The sequence below is a fragment of the Mustela nivalis genome (genome assembly GCF_964662115.1).
Source record: "Mustela nivalis genome assembly, chromosome: 8".
Taxonomy (NCBI): domain Eukaryota; kingdom Metazoa; phylum Chordata; class Mammalia; order Carnivora; family Mustelidae; genus Mustela; species Mustela nivalis.
Genome location: NC_139027.1, coordinates 103022945 through 103050408, shown reverse-complemented (window position 1 = coordinate 103050408; position 27464 = coordinate 103022945). Strand labels below are relative to the sequence as shown.

Below are 27464 nucleotides of genomic sequence, written 5' to 3'. Positions count from 1 at the left end.
TTATCATCTCTTTTATTTGATACCATGCCATATCTCATATCCAATGAAATAATTATAAATCTAAGAAAAGATACATGAGAACATTAAGGAGAAAATTTAAAAATTTAGAAAGCATTGAAGAGGTCCTGAAGCTGCCTACTAAGTTCATGGATGGAAAGAAGGAAAAATATAAAGATATCAAGTCAATCTGTTAATTCAATGCAATTTCAGCTAAAGTCTCAAGACTGTTTTTCTATGAAACTAGCACAAATGATCCCAGAATTGATAGGGAATAGCAAAGAGCCAAGAATACAGTAAGACAAAGGAGGAGGAGAATGATTATAAAGAAGAAATAAAAGAGAAAGGAAAGATGAACCACAACAGCAAGATGGGAAAACTCTGCCTGGCAGATGACAAAGCGTTATAGAACTGTGATAATCATGAGAGAGAAGGGTTAGCCTGGGGAGAGGAAAAAACAATCAAAGAAACAGAAGAGAAAACCCAAAAGCAGACTGCCATATAAAAGAATCTTTTTTTTTTTTAAGATTTTATTTATTTATTTGACAGAGAGAGACACAGCGAGAGAGGGAATACAAGCAGGGGGAGTGAGAGAGGGAGAAATAGGCTTACCACTGAGCAGGGAGCCAGATGCGGGGCTCCATCTCAGGACCCTGGGATCATGATCTGAGCCAAACGCAGATGCTTAACAACTGAGCCACCCAGGCACGCCGGTACAAAAGAATCTTAAAAAATGACCAAGATGGAAATAAAAACAATGAAAAAAGGATGGCAAAATGATACTCAATAAATGCTGCTAGTTATTCATATGGGGAGATTAGGTGTTCACCCCACACACTGAGCATAAATGAATTCTAGGAGAATTTCTTTTTAAAGATTTTATTTATTTGTTTGACAGATGGAGATCACAAGTAGGCAGAGAGGAGGAAGCAGGCTCCCTGCTGAGCAGAGAGCCCGATGTGGGGCTCAATCCCAGGACCCTGAGATCATGACCCGAGCCAAAGGCAGAGGCTTTAACCCACTGAGCCACCCAGGCTCTAGGGTGGCTCTAGGAGAATTTTTAATTAAAATGTAAGAAAACATCTTTATGATTCTGGGCTAGGGATGGATTTCTTAAACAAGACACTAAACCACAAGGAAAAGGATAAGATTAAGAAAACAAAATAAAAATTATACACTTCAGTTCACAAATCACAATAAACAAAATTAAAAGACAAGCCACAGACTAGATAGGTACAAGTTCTATGAGCCAAAATGGTTAGTAGCCAACATATATAAAGAAGAGCTACAAATCAATGAAAAAAAATAGGAAAAAAAGGGCCCAACGTTATGCAAAGATGATTAACAGGACACCTGAGCTAATTTACATATGAAAATATGCTCAACATTCCTAGCAATGAGGAAATTGCAAAATAAAAAATAAGATACCATTTCACAGCATTTGGATATGCACAAATGGTCAAGTTTGATGATACTAGGTGTTGGCTCTCCCTCTCTGCAGGAGGTAATATATATCCAAAAAACGTGTTTTTACCGTTTCATAAATAACCCAAAGGAACTGCCACACATGTGCACAAGGTAATAATGTACAAGAAGGTTTCTTCTCAAATTATTTGTAATGGCAAGCCAATTGCAAACAACCTAAATGCCTAAGACTAGAAGTATGAATAAGTAAATCTCAACCTATTTATAAATGGACTACTACACAGCATCACTACACAGCAGTAAAAATAGATGCACCGGGGGTGCCTGGGTGGCTAGGCTGTTAAACAGCTGCCTTCTGCTTAGGTCATGATCCCAGAGTCCTGGGATTGAGCACTGCATTGGACTCTCTGCTCTAGAAACCTGCCTCCCTCTCTCTCTCTCCCTCTGCTGTGTTCCTTCTCTTGCTGTGTCTCAGTCAAATAAATAAAATCTTTTTTAAAAAATAAAAATAAATAAATGCACCAGAATTTATGAATAAACCTCAGAAATTCAAGTGAAAAATGCAAATTTTAGAGATTATATAATACATAATATGTATAGTATATATACATACTATGTATATATGTACATATATATGTGATATATATGTGTATGTATATATACATATTATGTATATATGTGTAATGTGTATATTATATATTATATATTATATATTATATATTCATATATATATGAAACATTTATATAGAGTTTGAAAACAAGCTAGTAGTGGCTTATATGCTTATGTATAGCTGATTATAAACTAATTGCATGAAAACATGCACATGCATTCCAAGAATCAACTTAGTATAGTAGTCACTTCTGAGGAAGTGAAGAGAAGTATGGCTTTGGGGAGGGTTTTGATTGTATCAGTAAAGATTTATTTCCTTAAAAAAAATGTATGTCAATATAAAATACATGGAATGTACCCTTGTAATTACAGACTCCTTTGGTCATGTGAATATCCAGGATATCTTGACTAGTAATGCACAGAAATATGCACTTTGCTTTGCTCAGGAAGGTGGGGATCAGGCCAGAGGCCATAACTGTACTACGTATTTGTTCTGCCATTTTGTTTTCTTGTGTGACCAGAGTTTCCATGACAAATAGGGTACATGTTCTTCATTCTGCCTGTCTTTCTGTTCCTTCAAGGGTTAACTTTCCTCAAGACATACACTTTAAAATTTAAAACTATATAGTCTATTATAGAATGAAGATAGGTATAAGGTCAAAAGAGATTTAATTTACCCTCATGGGTAAATTGAACGTAACTTAAGAGAATGACATTAAAAGTGCTCAGTATCACCAAATCTTGCTGAATAACACCCATTCCCTAAATGTCTCTTGAATCAATTTCCTATTTTCCCTGCACACCGCTGCTGCCTTAGTTTTCACTCTTTCTATCACAGCAATGGTTTTGTCTTCCTGCTCTCCCTGAAAACCAACTACCATTTTGTTAATTATATTATGTGTGATAATGACATTGTAGTTATTTAGTATTCTATCATTTCTTTAAAGATGTATTAAGCAGTTTGAACAAAAAAAATCTATTTTTCTTTAAGTCAATTCACAAAAAATGTTTAATCAAATATGGCATAATATTAACTGTACATGTATGCACAAGAGTAAAGAATAAAAATAACAAAATATCTATCAATAGATGACCAATTGAATAAAAGATAGTATACCCACAAAAAGTCTAAAGTAGGGAAAACATTTGGCTTTGATAAAGTTGGGTGGTATGAGATTGGTTTTGTTATGCACTGAATTTGTTGGTATTTTAAAAATAATAATAGTAAACTGAGCCAAAATAGAAGCACCAATATGTCAGTCAGAGCCAGTGCTGTTAACAGAACCACTTCAACCCACCAGCCTCAGAGTGTGTATTAAATTTGCCAATGCCCAGGTACCCTCCCACATACCACACAAACCTGAGAGGAGGGTAGAGAATAAGAAATCAGACAAGACAGACTTTTTCTCCTATTCTTCCAAGGATTGCCTTCTTCTGATCCTTGTCACTCAACATCCTTGTGGTCACCCAAACATCTCCTTAGTATTTATGACACCCTTCAAATTCATTTATTTCACTTACTTACCATTTGAATTTCTCCTTCCAGAAAAGATATCAAGCAGGAGTTACTAATATGGTAGAACCATTCAATAAGAATAAAATTAAAGTTCACCGGTTCAGTTTATTCCAGCAGCTGTGATAAATGCATCCCCAAATCTTAGCGACTTAACACAATAAAAGTTATTTATCATTCACCCACCAGTTCCTCCACGTATTCTTAGTGGAACAGCTCCCCTTCGTGTGGCAATTCAAGGACATGAGCTTCTTCCATCTGTGACACTCATTTCCAGAGTTACCATGCTTGTCCACATTAAATTGCAGGAATGGGAAGAGCACAGATAAGCACTCATGGGCAGTTTTTATGCCCGGAGGCAATAGGCCTCCCATGTGCCCACATCACATTAGCATAATGCAGTCACATGACTGCATGGCAGCGCAAGAGAGGCTGGGAAATGAACCCTAACTGGATCCCAGGAAGAAAAGAAAATGAGCATCTTCTGCCATCCCAGAAATCATGTTGCAAAGTAACAGACAATGCTGTACCAGAAAACTTGAATCGAAGGCATTAACAAATGAATTAGCTAAAGAACCAGTGAAAACCGGTTCAGTTACTCAGTTACTTTTTGTATTAGTCAGGATCCTCCAGAGAAACAGGACCAATAGGGTATGGATATAGAGAGAAAGAGATGATTATAAAGAATTGGCTCAAAAAAAAAAAAAAAAGAATTGGCTCACACAATGATGGAGGCTGGCAAGTCCAATGCAGGATGGGCTGGCAAGCTGGGGACACCCAGGAGAGCCAGCATTCCAGTTCAAGTCCAAAGGCAGTCTGCTGGAGAATTCTCTCTTGCTCAGGAATGTCACTCTTTTTGTTCTATTTAGGCCTTCAACCGATTGCGTGAGGCCCACCCACAGTATAGGGGACAATCTGCTTTACCCAAGTCCATTAATTTTCTTACCCAAATCTCCCACACAGAAACTCCCAGAATAATGTTTCACCAAATATCTGAGTGCCCCTTGGCCCCACCAAGTTAACACATAAAATTAATCATCATATTTTTTATCTGCACTTTTCTGTTAGGAATAGGATCATCAGTAAGAGCAAGGGTTTGGAAGCAGCAGACCTGAGTTTGAATTCTGAATCTGCCTCCTAAGTGAAAAAATGGCTCCTTATCCTGATGCCTCAGATTCCTCTTCATTAAAATGGGGACAATAGGAACATCTTGGTGGCTCAGTCAGTTAAGCATCTGCGTTTGACTCAGGTCATGATCTCAGGTCCTGGGATTGAGCCCTGCACTGGGCATCTTGCTCAGCAGGGAACCTGTTTCTTCTTCTGCCTGCCATTCCCCATATGTGTGTGCTCACACTCACTCCTTATATATTTGCATATATAAATATATAAAATATATAAAATTTGTATATATAAATATATAAAATCATCAAAAATAAATAAGTAAGTAAAATGGGGATAATAACAACTTATTGTGATGAGTGAATATACTAATGCACGCACTCTCTCAGCACAGTGCCCAGCCCATGTGTATCAATAAATGAGAGTCTTGTATTCAGACTACTCAGTATATCCTACAGTCTGACTTGAATAACGTACATAAAGAAGTTCATGCTTTTGGCTAGAAACGACCAGAGGGATGACCAAATCACTCTAGTGAAAGGCCAGCAATGTTGAAAGAAGGGATGTGCCTGGGCTGTCTCTTTGGAGATTCCCAGGGTCTGGGCAGTGTCTCAGGTGTTCACTTGGACACCTCCATGGCCACTACAGCTGTTTGAGGAAGTCCCAATGCAATCATCATGGCAACCCAAGTTTGAACTGCAATCCCCCATGGGTTAACCACGGGTTGTCCCTCGAGCCTCGCTTGTCCATGGTCTGTATGAGTTATCCCTTGCCAAGGAATGTCACATAACAAATCATCCCAAGACTCAGGAGCTCAAAACAATAAACACTGACTATTGCTCATGCAACTATAGGTCAACTGGGCAGTTGTGTTGTTCTGGACTGAGGTCAGCTTTGTGACGGGGCTTACAAATGCATCCCTGGTCAGCTGGCAGGCTGGCTAGGGGATGACCAGCTTAGGATGGCGTCTCTCACATGTCTGGAGGAAAAAGGGCTGCCAGCCAGTGGACCAGGGGTAATGGTCATTCAATAAGCTCATCTAGCTTGTCCACATGACTCCTGGGCAGGGTCTCTAGAGAAAGAGAAGCTACAAGTCCTCTGCAGGGGTAAGTTCCTCATTTCCACCACCTTCTTTTGGCCATAACAAGTCAGAAGCACAGCCAGATTCAAGGAAGGGAGAAATAGACTTTACCTCTTCACAGAAGGAGCAAGAAAATCACATTGCCAAAGACATGGCCCCAGGAGAATGGGGAGTTGGGGGTCTCTTTGGCAATGCAACACATCTGTGACTCCTGCCACCTGCCTCCCTCCCACTGACCCTAGTTAGAAGGTGGTGGATTGAGCAGTGGATCTTTGGTCCTCTCCCCTTAGAGCTCCACATCTGACAGACTTCTTGTTTATTCTAGAGGCAGGAGGGAGTTACTGAACATTCTTAAGAAAGTCATGAGGCCAAATGAAAATGGAATGGCAAAAAGATTTTCCTGACATGCAGGGGAGCAGGCACATGTGTCTGAGACAGTCAGAAAGGCAGAAGAGAGAGAAAGGCATTCGAGGCAGTGGAACAGAGCCTATGAAGGCCCCCAGGGCTGTGGAAAGACATGGGGTCATGAACAAAGATAGGGAACCTCCACTCGTTGTTTATAATTAATTAGTGTTGCCTAATTTAGCAATAAAATGTTCCTTCCCACATGTTCCTCTGAGGAGTCTGCAACATTTGCCTCGTACTGCAAGGTCACAATGAAGAATATGGGAGCATTCAATGCCTTTAACCTGCCCATGCCAGTTCACATGCATTCATCCTCTCACATTGGTGGGCAGTTTGATGGCAGAGCTGGAAGGGAATTAGGGCAGCTCAGTAACTGAGCGTTGGTCTCCAACCTGGCCCAGCTGCCTCGTTGCTGTGCTCCTTAGGGCTGGCCCCTCTGAAACTCAACTCTGACATCTGTAAAATGGGGCAGTACCTTCTCATAACCTTCCTGAGAGGCTGAAAGGGGGTGAGGCAAGAAAGGCACTGAGCATGCTCCCTGCTAGGGAACAGCAGTCCAGGAAGTGGCATGTGGATATTTCCCTGTCCTTCTTCCCCTAGAACAGGGTTCTACTCAGTGTGGTCCCCATCAGTGTATCCGTGTGCTTCGTGAATGCTGGCCAAGGTCCTGACTCTCCAGGCCAGCCCTACTTGGACCTTGCAGGTTTGAAAGAAGAGATCTTGACAGGGCTGATAATTAAATAATAAGGAAATGAATGCTTGGCCAAATTAGACATGGCAATGACTCTTTAAGCTCTTATTTAAATATTTATTTGTGTAGCATCAATCATACAGCAAGAAAGCAAGCCAAATTTAATCAGTATCCATTACAGTTCCATTTTAAAATATGCATGTACCTACACATAAAGGAACATGTACTTTATATATGGTGTGTACATTATGTAAGTATATATTTAAACATATAATATATGGATTATATAAAATGTATAAGTATGTATTAATAAAAATATTTAAGTATATAATTATGTACTTAAATGTGTACATTTAAAGTATATCTATGAATCAACATAAAGAGTGTACATATTTCAGTATATATACATATCTAAACATACATGTGTGTACACATAGATGTACACATACACACATGTGAGTGTATGTGTGCTTCCACGCTGGTTTTTGCAGCTTTCTTTAGCATTTCGTACAGCATTTGGAGTATGATAGCCACAAAAGCCACGTCATAGTAGCCTCTCCCATCAAGTTAAACCATAACTGGGCCCCTTCTCAAAAATCTCAAAAAATCTCCTATGCAGTCCATAGAAAACTTAGAGACCAGTACATAGTAGTTTGCACAGCACAGTGGTTTTCAACAGATTTTTTTTTTTTACCACAAGGGCCGTCCTCTGCAGGATCTACGAAGTTTACTTAGACCCAATATACAGATTGCATTCTTGCTCCAAAGGGAATTTGAAGCCCATAAGATATGTAGCCCTTTGTGGAAGCAGCATCTACTTTAGCTCATATCAAGGGAAAGAAAATAAGAATATATATATTTTTTTCTCCCCTTCCCCATCCTTGGGTACGATGTTTTTAAGAGCTGCTGTGTTAGCTTTGCTTGCCCCAAGAGGATTTTGCAAAGAATATACCAGATCATGCAGAACTCTGAATTCCTAAGGCCACCAAGCCAGTAAGCTCCCTTTAGCCACGTTTTCCTTATGTACGGCATGGCTGGAACAGTGAGTGGAGAAGCCAGCCCTCACCACCCTGTCCCTTCAGCAGGTTGCACAGATGCTATTCCAGCAGGCTGGATCACGTGACCCATTTACTTCTTTAGCTGCTTCCTTGACCATCAGAACAGACCGGTAATCTCAGATACCTGTACCAGTGGAAACTCTCACATTTTGAACGCTGGTTCAGGTTAAGACACAGAATCCTGATGGACTCAGAGTTTATGTTTGTTTTGGTTCTCTATTGGGACTTTACAAGCTACCCCAAAACATAGTGGCCTCAGAAAGAACAAACATGTATGTTCATAGACCCGTAAGCTGGGCAGGGACAGCCTGTCTCTCTCCACCTGCCACTTATTGGGGTGATCTAGCTAGGTCTGGAGGAGGACAGTGTCACCCCTCACGTGTCTGGAGCCTCATCAGACGTATTGGAACAGCAGAAATTGCTGGGTTTCAATCTCCCCACATGCCCTTGTCCACTCATAGGCTAGCCCAAACTCCCCTACATGTCCAGCAGAGGCAAGCAGAAGCTGCCCGCCCTCTTATGAAGAGATACAGTTGTCCTTCCACTGCATTCTAGGGGTCAAAGCAAGCCCTCAATTCAAGGGGAGGGAAATGCACAGTAGGACCAGAACTATTTAGAACCCTTTAGTAGAAAGCAAGAGAGAGCAAAGAAAAGGGAGAAAATGGATGGTGTCTGTTGCAGCTAACATTCTAGAACATAAGCCACGGAAAGAGCTTGCTCAGAATCCTAAGGCTAGGCAAACCTTGGAAAGATTCTTGAATAGGGGGTTCTTAATCTGGTCAGCCTCAAAGGTTCTGTGAACCCCTTGAAACTGCATGCAGAACATTGGCTTTCTTATTCCCGGAGGAAGGCAGGAAACTACAATATTCTATATGCCCTCAAAGAAGGCTGTATTCCAAAAGAGCTAAGTCACCGTGATTCCATAACTGACAGGCAGCGTTACACACCTGTGTAGAGAACCAGCCTTGAAAATTACTAGTAGCCCATGATGTAGGAAAGACATTAGTGTTTGAAGCCAAAGGCCAAGAAAGAATTCTTGAGACGTCTTTGGTACAAAAAGGTGGTTTTATTAAAGCATGGGGACAGGACAAGGAGGAGAAAGAGCTGCACGGGGGGTCATGAGGAATGGCCCTTTATATACTTTCAAGTTGGGAGGGGGTTGGGGATAGTGTGAGCCTCCCAGGATGCTGAGGGGGCTAGCTCTTGTTAAGACAAGGTCATTTATTACTGTTTAGAAAAAACTCAGTCATGAGACCCTTCAGATGTATTTTGGTGGGTCGTATGCTTGGAGGATGATTGCCGACCTATGTCTTGGATGGTGAGGGGTAAAGATAAAGGAAGTTTCCAGAGGAATTTTTAGATGTTAAGGTCGACTTACAGGAGCCTGGGGGTTGGGCTGGGATTGCCTTTTATCTTTAGTAAAGTATTAAGATCCAGGCAGTGTCGTCTCTAAAGGAAGGTCGCTCTTCCTGTTTCCAGGATTTGTCCATGGGCTGTGGGGAGTAGGGACATTTGACAGTTTTCCTTCTGCCTTTGTTGCCCACGTCCGCCCATACTTGTAGTGCTTCAAACAAAACAGAAGTGTTCTGACCAGCACAAAACTGTCAGAGTCCTTGGTTTTCACTGGAAACCTGTAAGTGTATTTTCTGCTGGAAGATACTTCAAATTTTAAAGTAAAGACCAAATCTCAAGGTTGGAAATGCTCAGAGAAGCCTCTTTATGGTAGAGACAAGTCAAGGTGAAGATTAGGGGGTGGGGAAAGAGGAGAAAGAAAGGAGCTACACCGATAGAAAAGTGGGTGGGCCAGGTGCTTGATACCATTTTGGAATGTTAGTGAGGTCCAGAGCCAATGGTCAGGAAGGAATTCTTGAGACATCTTGGGTGCAAAACTGTGATTTTATTAAAGCACCAGGACAGGACCTGCCGGCAGAAAGAGGTGCACTACAAGCCCCGTGAGGAGTGACTGACTAAACTTGGGATTTGGGGGGAGGTAAAGGAGAAGGGAGGTCTTCAAAAGGACTTTCCTATGCAAAAGAGGACCTTTAGGACACTTAGGATTCGCCATTGTCAAGCTAAGGAGGGTTTTTTTGCTTCTAGCAAAGCCTTAACCTTAAGACAGTAGAGAGATTCCTGGAGGAATGTTCTATTTTGCCTGCCTCAAGTACTTGTCAGCGGCTGCAGGTCATTAAGAAATTTAATTTGACTTTCCCTTCTGCCTTTGTTTCCAACAAAAGCAGGGGAGGGGAGGGTGATGTTAGGGCTCTAGGAAATTGCATCTAAGGGTCTCTGGAAGTTGGGCTATTGGCAAGAATGCCTTTTCCCTTAGGGCGCCTGGGTGGCTCAGTCGGTAAGAGTCTGCCTTCAGCTCAGGTCATGATCTCAAGATCCTGGAATTGAGCTCAGCTCATTGAGCCCCGCATTGGGCTCCCTGCTCAGCGGGAAGCCTGCTTCTCCCTCTCCCACTCCCTCTGTCTGTATTCCCTCTCTCGCAGTCTCTCTCTCTGTCAAATAAATAAATAAAAATATTTTTAAAAAAGAAAAAAAAGATTGCTCTTTCCCTGTAAATCACTAAAATGTTGGTACACTGAGGAGACTCCCATCCTGCAAAACTGTGACTTCTTGGGGACTTGGGTGGCTCAGTGGGTTAAGCTACTGCCTTTGGTTCAGGTCATGATCTCGGGGTCCTGGGATCGAGTTCCGCATGGGGGGGTCTCTGCTCAGCGGGGAGCCTGCTTCCTCCTCTCTCTCTCTGCCTGCCTCTCTGCCTACTTGTGATCTCTCTCTGTCAAATAAATAAATAAAATCTTAAAAAAAAAAAAAACTGTGACTTCTCTAAGGTAACCATTTTGTTGTTGTTGTTTTTCTTCCTTCCCTTAGTGTTCCGACATTCCTGAGGAATGTCCCACAGATCCCACCTGGGGTGCAGGGGTGGGAGGTGGGGGAGGCCGTGAGCTTGCGCTTTGCCCTCAGCTTGCCTTCTGCTCCCTCATCGGGCTGACTCCTGCTAACCGGACCATTGAAAAGAACCAAACTGCTTCCAGGTCACAGAATTTAAGGAGCCTTCCCGAAAGTCCCGACTTGCCTTTGTTTTTCTCCACAGCCACGGGACCCGATGTGCAGGAGAGGTTTCTGCCGCAGCCAACAACAATATCTGTGGGGTCGGAGTGGCGTACAACTCCAAGGTCGCAGGTAAGCTTTCCCTGCCAAACAGCAGGTGTGGTGCACCAGAAAGCCTCACACTCTGGTCTCCAGTCTTGAGGGGGAGAGGGGGAGCGCTGGCAAAAATGCCCACTGGAGCAGCAGACCTGGGACTAGTAGATTTTTTTTTTCAAGATTTTTTTTATTTATTCGATAGAGAGCCAGAGGGAATACAAAGGGGGCAGAGGGCGAGGGAGAAGCAGGCTTCCCGCTGAGCACAGAGCCTGATGCGGGGCTTGATCCCAGGAGCCTGGGATCATGACCTGAGCCAAAGACAGATGCCTAACGACTGAGCCACCCAGTTGCCCCTGGCACTAGTAGATTTAGCAAGTGGGGGCGGGGACGGGGGCAGGGAACCAGTTCTTTTAATCTATCTGACAATATCAATACACTGAGTTTTTTTCTTTTTATTCCAGTATGCCATAGATACAGAAAAGTGCATAGGTCAGGAGCACACAGTTCAGTGAATTTTCACAAACTGACCACATCCGCATAAACCCTCAAGACACAAAACATCACCAGTATCCCAAAACCCTCCTCACATCCCCTCCCTGCTACTACTCATATACACAAGAATAAGCATGAGGCTGATTTCTCATAACAAATAGTGGTCATTGCCAGCTTTTCAACTGGAATATGAATGGAATTGTACTGATTGTACTTTTGTGTCATTATCAATTACATTCTAATGAGACTCCAATAAAGCCTATAGAATATAAAAAATGTGTACAAATTATTGTACGCAGATTCAGAACTCACTTAAAAAAAGGTTTTTTTTACACAGTGCATCTCCTCTCTAAGGAAATCTATCCTACCTAAAACTGGTGTATCAAGTTCCATGGGTAGGATATTTAACGATTTCACCTTTACTGGGGACTTTAGAAATGAGGATGGCAGAATCACTAGACATTTAGAAACCAGCATCTCTCTCTCCAAAAAACAGCGGGAGAGAGAATGAAAGGGGTCCATACACTGTCAACATCCGGCTGGAGAATAGAGTGGCTCTTGGCACGGTCCACATTTTGCATCAAATTGGTTCTTAATTTATTCAAAGCTGAGTCACTCAAACTTGTTTTTCTTTTTTTACAACTCTCTTGATATTTTTTTCCTAGCAATTTAATGAAACCATAAACATACTTTGTGCTGACACTTGCATTTCCAGGGACCAAAATAAAGCCAGAACAACCTTTACAAACCCATCATTAACCTCTTCCAGAGCTGTTTGCTAAGACGCTTGCCGAAGCTGGGTGCTGAATTTCACAAAAGAATACATCTGGAGGGGCTGAAATGCAAACGAGGGAAGCTTGCCCCTCCGGTTTCTGCTCTTTACTTTGTGTGCATTCAAAATGCAGGCATTAAAATGTCAGAAGCCATTATGAGCTCAGAAGAAAGAATAACACCCAGTTAATAATTTATAATGCAGGCTGAGACCTTGGGGATCTGAGGCGAGGTAGGTTCCCTATCCACAGGATAGAACTGGAGGCAATTGAAAAATTCACACCTGGATTTCCCATTCACTGTGATTGCCTTCGAAATAATTTGGATCCCAAAGTGTAGTTTCAACATAGCTTTGGAGCCCGAAGTAACTGGGTTTCTTTTGAACAAGGGATTCTTAGAACTATTGCCTGCAAAGCTGAGTTAGGAGCAGCTCAAGGCGTTAGGAGAGTTTTCAGGGTCCCTTTCTTCATCTGCCTTCTAGCCTGTTCTCTCTTGTTATTTGTGCTCTGAAAATATCTGAGCAGTTCATCAAATGGTCCTATTTTCCCTGTTCTTTTTGTACGAATTCCCCAAAAGAGAAACATGAAACAAGGATTTGAGTGTGTTAACATAAGAAATAAGAGGGCCGACAAAATGGGTTTATTCAGGATGACACAGAATTTCAATTCAGGACTTTGCAAGATATGGCAAAACCACAGGCAAATCCCACAAAGCAGTGGAATGGAAAAGGAGGAAGTTGGGAAGAGTTGTTTTGAAGGAAAGTCCTCTGAAGAAAAGCAGGAGTTCGGGGTGATTTTTACTACTCCTTGGCTGATTTGCAGGGGTAGTGGATTTCTTAAAGGAGATACAATGTACATCTTTTCCAGCTGGTGCTAGAAATTATTGATTCTTTCCTGTTGACAACTCTGCTGGGATCTGTTATTGACATTTCTCCCTGTAATTGATATTGAGTGGTACGGCTCCCCCTTCTGGACTCCCGATTCCATTTTAATGAACTTTCCCTTTATTAATTTTCACTGGCGCAAGGAGTTTCTTTGGGAGGTGATCCTGGGAAGCCAGGGGAGGAAAGACAGCTGAGGGAGGAGAGCCAACAAAGAGTGTATAGAGGAATCGGCTGTTCCTGTGGGCAAGTGGGGCTCTGAGGGACTGTGGGGACACCCCACAGAATTGCCCCCCACCAAGGCGAAGAGGCTGAGGAGTCTATCCTCCACCTCCCATCCCTCATTGATGGGGGGTGACTCCTGCTCCCTCATCACCCTATCTAGCTGCCAGGTCACATGGGTGGAGCATAGATCCTGAGGCAAAGAACGCACCCTCCAAAAGACACCTGGAGAGGACAGCGGATGCAGGCAGGTGCAACCCCTGAACTCTGCCTCATCTGCTGACTGACTCCCAACCCCAAAGGTGAGTGAATGCAGTCTCCTACCTTAAAGACATGACCTGACCTGTGCTTTGTGGAACCCCAGCCTGCTCAGGTCTCATGGCAATGCTGAGGTTCCAGAAAATAGGCCAGAGCTGCTAGGAGGCGTGCCCAGCCACACAAAGGGTTTAAGCACAGGAGCCTCCTCTTCCACTGCAGTTTTTTGTGTTTTTTTTAAGATTTTATTTATTTACTTGAGAGAGAGACAGTGAGAGAGAGCATGAACGAGGAGAAGGTCAGAGAGAGAAGCAGACTCCCTGTGGAGCTGGGAGCCCAATGCGGGACTCGATCCCGGGACTCCAGGATCATGACCTGAGCCAAAGGCAGTCGTCCAACCAACTGAGCCACCCAAGCGTCCCTTCCACTGCAGTTTTGCTCCTCTGGAACTACTCATGCTGATGCTAACTGTTCGAGGGGCCCAGAAGTCTAGTCCCCATCGTCCTATGCCTGTTAACGACATCCAGTGTCCTCTGGGCTTCTCCGTAACAGCACAAGAAATTCTTCATCAGGAAGCCCTAGACTGTTACTCAGGAACTACAAAAAATGTGGAATTTCAGCCTCCTAGACCTTACACGTTTAGGGGAAACGTTTTGCTCCTTCTGGGTGGCAATCCCAAAAGTTGTCTGGTTTTTATTACTCTGAAGGAACCATGCCTTTCCAGAGACTCTCCTTGCAGGTTTCTGAGCTAGGGGTGTCTAGAGCTCCACCTGGTGGCCAGACAAGATCATTGCTAGTCCCTGGCGGTTTCGAGGTGTTCGGTACAAATAAGGAGATGCCAGAGGTGGGGTGGTCCAAGCCTTTCCTGCCTCTTGGCTCTCTCTTCAACCTGTCCTCAAACAAAAAGAGGCTTAAGTTAAGGTGCTGAAGAATTTTAGCCCAGGAAGAGAAAAGGGGAGATAAGATGGTCAAAGAGTCCCCTGAAGGAAAGAAGGAAGAAAATCACACAGCATCTTTTCGTCTGCCTGCTAGCTTGTTGGGTTTCTCTCTTATTCACAAACTTTGCTCACTTTTCCACTAGGGTTCCTGTCTTTTTCTTGCTGATTTGCATGTCTTCTTGGTATGTCCTCGATCTTAGCTCCTACTCAGTTATAGGCAGTGCAAACACCTCCCCCCAATCTTTACAGGAGGTCATTAGTCCACCTGGATTTCACCTTGGTATGTCATGGTGGCCAGGGACCCAGTTTTATTTTTCTCCAGTGTCCCAATACCAACCATTCTATAATCCTTCCTGTCCCTCTGATTTGTGGTGCCACCTTCATCATATATTAAGTTCCTATGCACACATGCTTAGTCCCTGGGTAAATATAATTTAGATAAAACCGCCTAGCAGGTATGAATTAGGAAGCATAGCCACCCTCCTACTGATGAGCCTTTGTATCTGCTCTTGGCTCTGTCCAGAACACCTCCCCCATAGCTTTGCCTGGTCACACCTCGTCATCCTCTTCTCCGGTTTCTCATGGCTTCCTCCAGCATGGCCTCCCACCCGCCTCCTCATCTGCACGTGATAAGGCATGAGGAGTTTTATTTTCATCCCAGCCCTAACCACTGTCAACTATTGGACATATTAATGTGCGTGGTGATTTGATCAGTATCTTCTCCCCATGAGGACAGGGGCCGTGTCTGTTTTCTCTCACCTCTGCCCCTAGAACAAGATCTGGGGCTCAGCGGATGCTCAAAGCCTATCTGCTGAGCACCAGAAAGCAAGAAAGGAGTAAAGACAAGGAAGGGTCAGTGATAAGCAGTAGAGATTCATCATCAGATGAGAGAATGGATGGGTGAATGGAGTCGTGGGATGAAGGGCTTATGGATGGAAGGACCCAAAGCTGCCAGAATTTCTACCAGGAAGCAATCATTATCTCCTCTTCTACCAGAACCAACTCACCTTTGCTGCTTCATCCCAATCAAATTAGTTCCAAGGAGACCTGGGCCTTCTTAACACCCTCTCCCCACTTCCTCCCTTCCAAGGGCACCACCAAAATTACTGAAAAGAGACAAAGGACTCCTCCGTACCCACGCCCTAGCTCCAGGCTATCAAGCAGCAGGCCCCTCCATCAACCGTACATCATTCAGGAGTTGCAAATGGAGTGTGTAAATTTCCAGGAGCTCATCTTTTCTGCTTATTCATCAGAACCTCAAAATCTTGTGCCCCAAAGATCCTTTAGTCCAAACACCCACTGATACTTGCATAAGAATAGCAACAAAATAGTACTACTACTACTAATAATAATAACACAGTTATTCTTTCCACTGTGTCAAACACAATGCAAAACTCCTTACCTAACCCTTTATACAATTTTATCATATATTATTATATATAATACATATAATATTACATATTATACATCTATATTATATACTGCCATATTAATATATTATATATTAACGTTATACATTAATATTAACATGTTATATATTAATATATTATACATGAACATCCCTTTTTTACAGAGAACAAAATCGGGGCCCCACAGCTTGTAAGCTGTAGAATAATTGTGCAGCCCACACAGCCTGCTCCAGAAGTTCTGACCTTGGTCCCTACACTAAAATGCTTGAATAACTTCCCTTTTCCTGCCATTCTGGGATAGCTTGGATCCAGCCTGGAGCCACATACCTGCAGTGACAAGAAACTCATTCCCTTCCAACATCGTCGGATCTGCCTTTGGATATGAGTGACTTTGAGAAATTTCCTCTAACATGAGCTCTCTCTTTGATTTCTGTTGTCTGTTGTCATGGACACAACTATTACCACCTCTTTTAGATGACACAGGGCAGGGATGGAGGAAAGCTCCCATTAGTCTGGCTCCTAAAAAGTAAATGTTCTAAAACATGTGAACACATCCATTTGGCATGTCCAAAAATCTTAGTGCCATCATGACGCTTTAGTAACCTCAAAAATATGTATATTTGAGGTTTAATTATTTACATTCCCTTATCCACTTACTTACTTTCATGAATTTTGAAGAAAAAGATTAATTTTAAGTTTTTGACTTTGAAAATGCCTTTATTCAGTAATCCTTTAGGAAAATATTTTAATTCTTTTCTTCCTTTTGATTTTTAAAAATTACTTATTTATTTGAGAGAGAGAGAGAGCACATAAGGGGGGGGGGGTCAGAGGGAGAGGGAGAAGCAGACTCTTCACTGAGCAGGAAGCCCAATGAAGGAGGGGCTCAATCCCAGGACCCTGGGATCATGAACTGAGCTGAAGGCAGATGCTTAACTGACTGAGCCACCAAGGCGCCTCTCTTCCTTTTGATTTTTAAATCAGTGTTTGACATCGTCAATCAAAGGGAATAAGATAAAAAATTAAAATTAAAAATTTACTGTCCAGGGGCCCTGGGTGGCTCAGTGGGTTAAGCCACTACCTTCGGCTCAGGTCATGATCTCAGGGTCCTGGGATCAAGGCCTGCCTTCAAAAGATGTTTCTTGAAATTTGTCAGGTTTGTACTTCTGAGATTATTAAAGCTCAAAACGGCACGAACGCTTGGGAGATGCTGTCTCTTGCTGCCAATCCCTTCCAGCACTCAACAGTTACTGCTGGGTGCCTACCACGTACTTGGTTCTGCTACGGGTGATGGGAGACAGCTGTGAGGCCACCTACAGGACCCCTGTCCTCACACAGCTTAGAGCCTAAGAGAAGACACAGACAATCAGTGAAATCAGCACAGTAATATCAGATACTGATCACTGCTGAGACCAAACCAAAGCACGGTGGATGAGAATAATCAGACTGAGGGGACGGGTAGAAATTTGAGGGTGGGAGCACCACAGTGGGCTTCTGCAGAGTTCTGCAGAGCAGCCCCAGGCTGAGGCCAGGCCAGGTGGCATTGGCCTTACCTGCCAGCCTTGTTAAGTCAAAGCATCTAGATTTTTGCCTTGAGCTTTGTGATGGGATCTCCTTTGTTCCACGATTCTGGAAAAGAGTTTGAAAACCATACTGTTGACCGTTACCAAAATACCCTGAAATTTCGCGGCCACCAATGAATCGCCTCCACATATTTGGCCAACAGAACTCAAAACCTTTCCTGGGAGTTCCCATAATTTTATCTGAGTTTTAAAACAAACCAATAAAAATCACATAGTAACACAATGATGAACGTGTTTTCAGATCCTTATGTCAGCATGAATTCACTCCTCAGCCTGCAGACTTATATTCATGAGCATAAAAGGGGGTGATTAGCAACACTGAGGTTCGTGCAGATGCAGCATTTGCTGGTGTGGAGTACAAGTTCCCCTTTTATAATAAGGGCAGAGGTAGAAAGGATTTAACTCAAATCCCTGGGTCTTGCAGCTCTTAGAGAAGGAAGTCTCAGAGTCTCCACTGGTCAGTAGTGCGGTGATCAGACCCGCATGGTGGGGGGATAGATATGTTTGATGTGCGCACTGTGTTTCCTGATGCCATTGAATCACACCAGCCAGGAGAGCACTTTCCAACTGTGAACACACTGAGTCCTAGCCCCCGGGGCTTCCCTCTCTCCCTTTGCCTCTCACCTTTACTCTTGTCTTCCCTTGTTCTCTCTTTCTTATCTGTCTCTGTCTTTGTCTCTCTCTCTGTGCCCCTCTGTAGCTCCTACAGCATCCAGGGGCAAAGGAGAGAGAAAACCCTTGGGTCACCCTGAGCTTCTGTCTTGGCTACAAATGGTGCGGTCGCTTGCAAAAATGAATACTGTACCTCATTCAATTAATGCATGCCTCATTCCTCCCGAGCTTAACAAGATTAAAGGAATGTCGGGCGCCTGGCCCCAGAATATGAATGAGAGCCTCGCTCCCAGTCTGTGGCTGCCCCTGCGTCCCTGGACGCTGAAACAGTCAGAAGATTAATGCACACTAGCTCTGCTGTTCTGTGCAACACAAAGGGAGCCAGGGAGGGCAAGAAGAGGAAAAGAGGCACGGAAACAAAAGCTGCAAAGAGAGGGGATAAAGGGCAGGACTGGATGCACCGTACTGGCTGGATGATGAAATGCAGTGTTGTCTTTGTTTGGCACACGGCACAGCTCAGGTCTACTTCTGCAGGGTTGAATTTCTCTCACCTTCTGGTTGAAGCGAGCTGTTCGCTTCATCTAGACAAGTCCAAGACTCATTTGGGTTTTCTTCTAGTGGGCAAGTGAAAATCAGCCTCTCCGCGATGTTTCTGTACCCAGAAAGTGGGCACAACTTCTGGCCAAAAGAACCTGCACTATTTGGTTTACTCTGTGATCAGCAGATCACTATTTCTGAATACATTTTTAAAATAAATAAAATACAGGGAGGCTAAAATCAAAATAGGAGGTTTTAGACTTGATATCTCTTATAAAATGAACCATAAAACTTAGCCTTGAGGGGTGCCTGGGTGGCTGAGTCTGTTAAGCAAGCATCTGCCTTCAGCTCAGGTTATGACCCTGGTGTCCTGGGATGGAACCCCAAGTCAGACTCTCTGCTCCTTGGGGAGTCTGCTTCTCCCTCTCCCTCTGCTTGCCCCTCTCCCTGCTCTCACTCTCTCTCCTCTCTCACTTTGCCAAATAAATAAATTAAATCTGTTTTAAAAACACAAACCTTAGCTTCCAGAAAGTTCAAACCAAAAACTATGCTCCTTCTGTATGAGCTTCTCCCCATGGGAAAGGCTGTAAACTGATTATTGGACATGTGTTGGCAAGAATGGTGACCTGATTTATGGATAGAGAAAACCCATAAATGGAAAATCTTGGCATGTTATTATTTATTCTTCTGGACTTGTCATTTCTGTTATAGAAAAAAAAAATCAGCTAAAGTAATGATAACATACATCTACTCACCAAATATTTCTCAAGCTTAAAATAATGCTGATAACCTAGGACACAAGACACATGCTCGGTACTCAGAGATCTCACTGTCTAGTGATGAATGTGTTGACCAGGAAGAGCTGTAAAGCAACCGAAAGTGTTTATTTGGGTCTTAGAGATTGCAATCAAGGAGACATGGAGTAAAATGACATCCAAACTGTGCTTCAAACTGCAAGCAGGGAGTATGGGCTTATACAGGCAAACCCCACAAGGTCCCGTAACTTCTTATGAAAGAATTATTTGTACTGACAGAGTTAAAGGAAATGTCTAAGGTTCACTCTTCATCTAACACATGCTACATTATCTCCATCTCAATCCAGAGTAAAAGGATGTTTTCCAGGAGGTGATTAAGGTGTAATCAACAAGTTATAATTGATAAGTCAAAAGTCCATGCAGTTCCCAAACTTGAAACAGGAGATGGGCAGAGGCCTTGCTTCCTGGCATCCTCCCCATCCGATTTTGGACGCCTCTCTTAGCAGTGCTTCCTTAAAGTTGTAATCGCCTTCCACAAATGAAACTCACAAGCAAGCAATTATGCTAGAAGGTAGAAAGTGTGGTGCTGGAGGGGCTGGGGTTGGACGATGCAAGCGGAGGAGGGGACTGGATCCAGAATGACAGGCTGGGGATATGCCTACTGAGCACATGGGTTAGTCAGAGAAGAACGAGCATTGTGAGAAAGTGTATGCAAGCACATGGAGTCTGCTATGGGACACTGAGGAGGAAGGAGAGACCCTTGGAGAGGAGACAATTTTATGTCAGTTTCACGGGCCCTGCAAGAACCTGGCTTGTCCTTATTTAAATGGGCTTGCATGCCATGTTGGAGAATGATGCTTGTGTTCTAGTGTCCTTTGGCCATGGTAAATATACTTAAGAGGTGAAGATCCAGGTTTTGACTGTGTAGAGCCCAGTCCCTTCACTTCATAACTCCCAGAAAAGAAAGACTTAGGACAGCTGCTCTAACATTCTAGGGTCCTTACCACAAAAGAGAACTAGTGTACGGTGCAGAGAACACTACGGTCCCCAACCGCAATATCTGGAGGGTAGTGATAGAGGGACTAAGTGCCCATCCCATTGGCTGCCGCTGTGCTAACCCTGGAGAGGCTTGTCAGGGATAGTCTGAGGGTGATGTGAAGTATGATAGGTGCCCACCAGTGCACCCCCTTCTGCATCCCCGTGTGCAGCTCAGGTTTACCCACACACAATCGTGGACCACAGGACTCCGCTCCTTTTTAACATCTCAGCTACTTGTTGGAAGAGCACAAACTTTACATAGATGTCATAGGGGAAAAAGAAAAGAAGGAGGGACTGTGTCATGCACCCCATTACTAATATATTTCAAAATGGTCCATTCTACATTTCTGTCCCCTTCTCAGCTACTGTGCAACTTGGAGTTCTTTTTTCCTGACTCCCCCGATCTCTGCACTGTTCCTGCCCCTCTCTCTACCCCCCCAATCTCTAGGAATTACTCTGAAATATTTAATATCAATTGCATCCCCCCACTGTCCAGACAGTGGGTGTATTTCTCCTCTGAAACTGCCCACCCACCTGTCCATACCCAATCGCTGAAAACTGAGCTTTCAGTTTCAAAACTGGGAAACACTTATCAAGGAACCTCTTTAATAAAGGTGGTCTCTCCCCATAAGAAATTCTAGTCAAGTTTGGGGGGGGGGGGTGGGGAACGATTTCCTCAAATAATTACATAACCAAAGGCATGGGTGGTGTCCCAAAAGGATCGAGTGAGATGATCTGTGCACCCTTCTTCATCCTCTGGAGGTGTAGCCCATCCAGCCTGAGGCTGGACTCAAGATGCCATAGCATCCCACAGGACACCTAGGTGGCAGACCCTCCAACTATACCCAGGACCTGAGCCCTCATCATCACCCTCCTGCCCCACTGGGCGACCAAACGCGGTGTTTCCCTGCCCACATGGGGCCACAGGTATCCGGATGCTGGACCAGCCGTTCATGACGGACATCATCGAGGCCTCGTCCATCAGTCACATGCCTCAGCTGATCGACATCTACAGTGCCAGCTGGGGCCCGACTGACAATGGGAAGACCGTGGACGGCCCCCGTGAGCTCACACTTCAGGCCATGGCTGATGGTGTCAACAAGGTAAGGACTTTGCTGTGGCCACCTGGCCCCTATCCTAGGGTGGGGGACATTGAGGGTGGGAGGCATCCAAAGTAGGTAAGAGAATGAAGCAAGGGTCAGGGAAGGAATCAGAGGTGGGGCTGTCACTAGGACCTTGGAGAAATGGACCCCCAAACAGGGTTAGCAGTGAGAATTTATTGGAGAGGGCTCCTATAAAGGGCAAAGAGGAGGGGACAAGAGGTTGCAGGGGGTGCCTTCAGACAGCAATGCTGGCCCGATTTGCATAAAGGAATGGGGAGGAAGGAGGGTCATCCTGGGGGCCTATGCTGGCACCCCCACTGTACCACGGGTCATCTGGGAGCAGGCCCCAGGCAGTAGCATCTGGGTGTGGAAGGGACGGCGCTAGCACCCATGAGTCCCCGGTTTTTGAAGCTGCCCTTCCCTGAGATTAACCCAGGAACAGAGAGAGCCAAGGAAGAAGAAACCAAGACAGTCTCCAAAGGGAGTGTCTCCAGTCAGCTGCTCATGTGAGAGGAAAGAAGTTCCCTTCCTACCATCTCAGGGCAGGGTCATCTCCAACAAGACATGAGCCAGGCCCCAAGATCAGAGTCTTCTGGGTTCAGGTCCCGTTTAGGACACTCAGTGTCTAGGTGTATTTGCAAATGACTTGACCTCCCTGCACTACTGCATTTTGCCTGTAAAATGGTGATAAGCATTCATTTCTCCTGGGATCATTTTAAGGTGTCAATGAAATAAATACGCCAGTGTTTGGCACTGGGAATTTCCCCAGGAAGGGTTGATGTTTATCCAGGTCATTATGAACGTTTTGTCAATCTCCCCAAAACTTTGTGACATAAAGCCCAGTGTTTTGCTAGTCTTGTGGGTCAAGAACTCAGACAGGGCACAGTGGGGATGGCTGGTCTCAGCTCCAACAGTCCTGGGCAGCCAGAGGAAAGCTCCAGACTTGAATTGCCACACCTCTTTGTCTTCGAGAGCTCTTAGGATGGGCCGAGTTCCTCACATTGGCGCCACAACACCAGCCACTCAAGAGTACTTAAGTTATTTGGTCTTAGTCTTGTCTTCAAGGTTGGACTTGCCATCAGGTAACAGTGATGCCCTTTCCATGCTTTGAATTTGCTTGTCTAATCAGCCATGGACATAGGAATCACATTTCCCAAGATTACCACATGTACATGGAGTAAGAGTTGTCAGGTCCTAAGTGAAAGAAAGACAAGTATGTCACGTTTAGTGGATAGACTTTGGAAGTGCATTTTAAGAACTTTTAGAAAGTTTTCTTCTTGGATTTTGACCGATCTCAAATGGATGGAATGGTTATAACCATGTTTGGATATATAAATTAGCACCATTATAAATGAACTACAAAATGCATTTGTTCTGTTTAAGTTATTTAAGGTCTATGTGAAATATACATGAACTTATTACTTGTACACTTATATTGCTAAGATAGGTGTGTGTACGAAATACCCCAAACTCAACAGTAGCTTGGAAAGGTAAAAATATTGAAGAAAATTTGAGTGGACAACTGAAGGCTATTTTGTTGTTGTTTTAAAGTGTTAGAAAATGTCAACATTGTGTTTTGTTTTATTTTTAACTATTGTCACTGTTCAATCCCACAACTTACTCATCTTATAACTGGAAACTTATACCATTTGACCTAGGTATGGTCACCCCAGTCCTCTTCACCCCTCACGCCCCAGGCCCTAGTAACTCCCTGTTTCTATGAGTTTGACTTTTTTTAAGAGTACAGATAAGTGATACCATCAAGTTATTTGTTTTTCTCTGCCTGGTTAATTTCACTTAGCATAATGCCCTCTAGGTCTGTCCACATTCTCAGAAATGGTAGGATTTGCTTCTCTTTATGGCTGAGTGTGTGTGTGTGTATCTCGTATTTTCTTTATGCATTCATGCATTGATGGACAATTCGGTTGTTTCCATGTTTTGGCTGGTGTGAATAATGCTGCAGTGAAATTGGGGATGCAGATACGTAAAGACAGCAATTTCATTCCCTTCAGATTATCCCAGAAGTAGGACTGCTGAGTCATATGGTAGTTCTGTTTTTAACTCTTTGAGGAACCTGCACACTCTTTTCCTCAGTGGTTGCACCAATTGACATTCCCACCAACAATGCACAGGGGTTCACTTTTCTCCACGTCCTCACCAACACTTATCTTTTGATAATAGTGAAGCCAACTTTTTCAATACTTTTCCTGAGGTCAGAGAATATGTTTTCCATACCAACTATCCTCAGAGAACATAATAAAAAAGAAATATTTCCAAGAGCTCTTAATTAGGGGAAAAAAATCCTCAGAAATTGGCCTCACACTTGAAAACATGATGGATCAGCTGTTCAATCAATAGTTATGGAGTTAATATGTGAGTGACATTTGTTGGTTGAAAGATTAAAAGTCACATAGAAATACTATAGTGAACACCAGTGGTGCCCACCTACATCTCCTTTATCAGCCTTGAGGGGCACCCCCAGCTGATAACTCATGACTTCCCCTTCCCTGGAGAATTGAATTACCCTGGCCTATGGGAGACTTTCATCCAGATGGTTATGCCCACACACACACCCAGGAAGCTGCCCATAACCAATGACTAATTCAGGGTAGAAGAGACCAGCCTGCTTGCTCCCAGCAGGGATTACTCTGAAATGTCATTTATTACCTCAGAACCTCCAGTGAATCAGGCCAAAGCTTAACTTAACTTGAGAACATGTTGTTTGGGGTTCCTTCATTGCCTATCTTGTTTCATTCCCTCCTTGGCAGATTTCCCCCTCAGTATTTGTTCTCAGTACACCTGGTGAGGCCAAGTCCCTACTTCAGACTCTGCTTCCAGTGAACCCTCTCTGAGACATTATCTCATTGAGGTTCACTCTTTCTCTTGACTGACAGGAAGCTCAGAATCAAATTTGTGTCTAACAATGTAGGTTTTCATAGGCTAAGTTTTCTGCTATCCCATTTTCTCCCCAATTGTATACTGGGAAGTATACAATTTGTAAAAGAATTGATTAAATGAGTTCCATTTGATTCCATTAAATTTAGCTGTAAAAAGCCTAACTTTGGGATCCTCAAATTGTTTCTTTCTTCCACAATTCCTAGTTTTAATGGACTAAACCATCTCACTGAACAAAATTTGACAGAGTCTGCACCCTAAACAATAATAAACAGTGACTCAAACAAAGTGCCATCCTTTAGAGCGGGGGTCCACCAACCTTGGCCCACAGGCCTGACCCAGCGCACTAGCTATCTTTGCAAATAGTTTTCTAGGCCGATTGTGTCTTTGCAAACATAATTTCTCTTCCAATCAGGACTGTCATAGTCTCCTCATGTAAGAAAGCACATGGGGCCTGGGATGATGGCATCATCCACAACCCCTCTTGTGGCCTGTCATCTCCATCTCCATCTTCACTAGACAGCTAGCATTGCATGAAAGGAGGTCTGCCTCTGTTGCAGGGACTTTTTTTTTTTAAGAGTTGGCATGAAATCAAAGAGCTGAGCTTGACAGCTGGGAGATCCCAGTTCTCACCTCAATCCCATCCTGTGTTGGCCATAGGAATTCACACAGTCACTTAGGTTCTCCAAACCTCACTTTCTTCTTCAGTAAAATAGTCCATATCAGTGGTCCTCACTGTGCAGCCACTGGACCACCTGCAAGTTTGCGAGGGATACAGAGCTCAGCCCCATCTGCCCACCTGTTGTATCACAGTCTGCATTTTAACAAGGTTGCTCTTACGTTTGAGAGGTGCTTCTCTAAATGATTTCTAGAATACGTATCTCATAACCCCAAGATACTAAGACCACAAGATAATGTGGTTTTGAAAATCCCCCATTGACTGGGAAAGGACAGTAGAGGTGACTTGTTTTCTGGAAGTAATGGCACTGTGCATCTTCATCTGGGTGGTAAGGTGAAGGGACTGATGACCAAGCTGGATGCTCTGGTGTTTCTCTGAGCTGCAGGAGCAAGGGCTCAGGTGGCTCAGCTTAAGGGGGTTCTTATAGGGACACACGATGAGGGACAAGATCGATGGGATGGATTAGAGCAGGACCTCATCCAGGCTGGGACCAGACATATATTCTGGATCCAACATGGCTGCAGGATTCTGGCCACAGCACATGTGGAGATCCCCATGGGAGCTCCCATGGGCACAGGGCTTGGCTGTTCTCTCGTGCCTCTCTCTCTTTGTGTGTCCCTTTCTGAATCCACTGTTCCTCTTCCTTAGGGCTTATGTTCATGTGCTACGTCTGCATAGACAAGACCCCCCAGCAGCCTCATTTGTCATAACCTGTCAGCTCTACTAGGGCCTCCATCTCCCCCACCACTCCTATGCTTGAGGGGGAATCTTGGCCCCAAATTAGGGGAGATACTTCTCTCTCTGGTAGGTTCCAAAACTAACAAATGTAGGTCCTTTGGACACGTTTAGAACTTGAAGGGTCAGAAGTCAGTCAGAAGGTTGCTAACAGAGCCTCTTTCTTTTCTGTTCTGATAATATCAAGTGGCAGTTGTCACCATTGCACAGGCTTTGTAGAGCACTGGAGGGGAAGTTTCCTCTGAACGGTTGAATTCTTTCAGAAGTCTCAATAGAAATATAACACCATGAGCTTCTCCCATGTTATGGGTGAAATTCTTCTCCGCCCCCCCCCACCAAAATTTATATGTTGAAATCCAAACCCTCATCTCAGAATGTGACATGATTTGGAAATAGGGCCATTACAGTTGTAATTAATTAAGATGAAGTCATCCTGGAGCAGGGTGGTCCCCTAATCTGATATGACTAAGTGTCTGTATTAAAAAGGTAATTTCAGACACAGACACACGGGAAGAACGCCCAGAGAACACAAAGGCAGAGATCGGGGCGATGCCTCTATAAGGCAAGGAAGCCCCCAGAAGCTAGGAGAGAGTCTTGGAACAGATTCTCCCTCCCAGCCTTCTCCCTCCCTGCTGACACTTTGACTTTGACTTTGCAGAATAGCTAGACAATCTATTTCTGTGGTCCACACCACCCACACTTTGTTACAGCACATCTAGAAAACCATACACCTTCCAGTCTTAGAATGGAGATTTGGCCAGACTCCAGCAGTGCAGAAACAGCATGGTCACTTTTTCAGTTATCCTTGATGTCACCTGGCTCCCTTTCGGATAGCTAAGACAGCCGAGCATTGATCCACTTACAACTTATTCCCATCTGACACCTTGAGAGGCAGTCTTCCTTCGCTTTCTAACATCATTCCTCAAAGGAGAAGCTTGCAACAATTCCTGTGTGCCATCATCAGCATTCAGCCCATCTAAGAGCCACAAGGTCCCCTGACATTTGAAAGGCACAGTACCATTTACAGAGAGGGCTTACCAACGGGATGGGGGCAGGGGTAGGAAGAGGTGGTGCCGCCCCATTTCAGTGCCTCAATGAATTGGAGGTTTTAGGATGAAATTTTGATACACCAACAGCTTGTTTGGTTACTGTGTTGTTCACTGTGTAGCTGGAGAGAAAAGGTTGCATATCCAAGGACCCAGGACCAGGTGACTACCCTGGGGAAGTCTTGGCAGATGTCATCCTTCCCCAGCAGACAGGGATTTCCACTGAGAAGTATTTTTTGACACCCAAGGCCAAAAAGAGAGATATGTAAGTGACATCTGTCCTCGGTCTGAATTTACGATGCACATGGCATTCAATGCAGCGAATTCCCGAGTGGCTGCTGTCATTTCCCATGGACTTCTGAACTGCTCCCCACATCTCAAGTCTGGATATGTCTCTCTCCTCCATCTGTAGCCTCCCCTGCTGCAACTAGAAAGGCCCTTTCAAGTGTGATTGTTCTGGAAAGC

At 44.0% G+C, this 27464-nt stretch overlaps 1 protein-coding gene across 1 annotated transcript in view; it reads left to right on the top strand.

The window, feature by feature from the left end:
* The window catches only part of PCSK2 (proprotein convertase subtilisin/kexin type 2), a 270666-nt gene that overhangs the window by 201857 nt on the left and 41345 nt on the right, over positions 1-27464 (top strand). Inside the window, exons 7-8 of the mRNA XM_082743215.1 lie at positions 11000-11088; positions 21469-21644. Coding sequence (XP_082599341.1) covers positions 11000-11088; positions 21469-21644 — 265 coding nt within the window. The remainder of the gene's footprint in view (positions 1-10999; positions 11089-21468; positions 21645-27464) is intronic.